Source organism: Pygoscelis adeliae, unplaced genomic scaffold, assembly GCF_000699105.1.
Source record: "Pygoscelis adeliae isolate BGI_AS28 unplaced genomic scaffold, ASM69910v1 Scaffold318, whole genome shotgun sequence".
In the NCBI taxonomy this organism is placed as follows: domain Eukaryota; kingdom Metazoa; phylum Chordata; class Aves; order Sphenisciformes; family Spheniscidae; genus Pygoscelis; species Pygoscelis adeliae.
This window is the reverse complement of record NW_008825430.1, coordinates 888,199-889,183: the sequence shown is the minus strand read 5'-3', so window position 1 is coordinate 889,183 and position 985 is coordinate 888,199. Positions and strand designations below refer to the sequence as shown.

At 40.5% G+C, this 985-nt stretch overlaps 1 protein-coding gene across 1 annotated transcript in view; it reads left to right on the top strand.

Annotated features, from left to right (window-relative positions):
- The window catches only part of STARD5 (StAR-related lipid transfer (START) domain containing 5), a 5,661-nt gene extending 4,676 nt beyond the window's left edge, over positions 1 to 985 (top strand). Inside the window, exons 4-5 of the mRNA XM_009330976.1 lie at positions 45 to 138; positions 717 to 985. Of these exons, the coding sequence (XP_009329251.1) occupies positions 45 to 138; positions 717 to 864 (242 nt within the window). The 3' untranslated portion in view covers positions 865 to 985. The remainder of the gene's footprint in view (positions 1 to 44; positions 139 to 716) is intronic.

Sequence of the window (985 nt, the reverse complement as noted above, 5' to 3'; positions counted from 1 at the left end):
TCTTCTGTGAAAATGACATTTTTCCGGAACGCTTTTTCTTACAGCCACCAATGCGGAACACCCGCTGTGTCCTCCTCAACCAAATTTCGTGAGAGGTTTTAATTATCCGTGTGGCTGTTTCTGTATACCTCTTCCAGGGTAAGAAGCGATCTATTTGATTCTTTGTTATTCTAAACCCCTTCTTATCTATTGTGTGGTATTGTGTGGTGTGTTTATGTGTATATGGCCACATGTGATCTGTAGCCTCTTGACAATAACACGTTTCTGTCTTCCTTTGACTGGTAATCATCATGACTGAGTGCCCTTTTTGTTCTCTTTTTTGTGCAATGAATTAGTCTCTCTTCATTTCCTAGCGGGAAGTCTTTAATGTTACAGGAACCATCATCATGGTAGGATTCTCGCTGACCTCTTAAGCAGAGATTCAGCAGAACGTACAAGTGCGGACTGAATTTTTTATAAATGAGTATCCGGTTGTTTATTACATTGCCATAATTCATAAACAGTCATGTACCTAATTAGGGCCTAGTTTAACTGTAATTTGACTTGTGGGGATAGCCATGGTCATTGAAATTTGGAATTAATGTCTGTGGTTTGTTTGAAGAAAAAAAAAAAGTACTTATAAATATCTATCATCAGACAATACATGTAAGAGTCATTGTAAAGTTCTTAATGCTTTTAAACCGCTGGCTGTAAAATCACTTGCGTTGTCTTTGCAGGGAGCCAGACAGGACTCAACTCCTCAGTTTCTTTCAGACTGATCTCGGTGGCTATCTTCCCCAGGCGGTGGTGGATTCCTTCTTTCCAGCTAGCATAGCTGGATTTTACAGCAACCTGACCAAAGCTGTTAAGGCATTAAAAGCGTGACAAGACCGGTTCCTGACATCACCAGCTGAGGGTAGGAAAAAACCTGGCAGCTTGAGGGTAGAAATAGGAAGTTGGCCTTACAGGACTTTACTACCAGCAAAGATACTTATGAAAGGTGAAA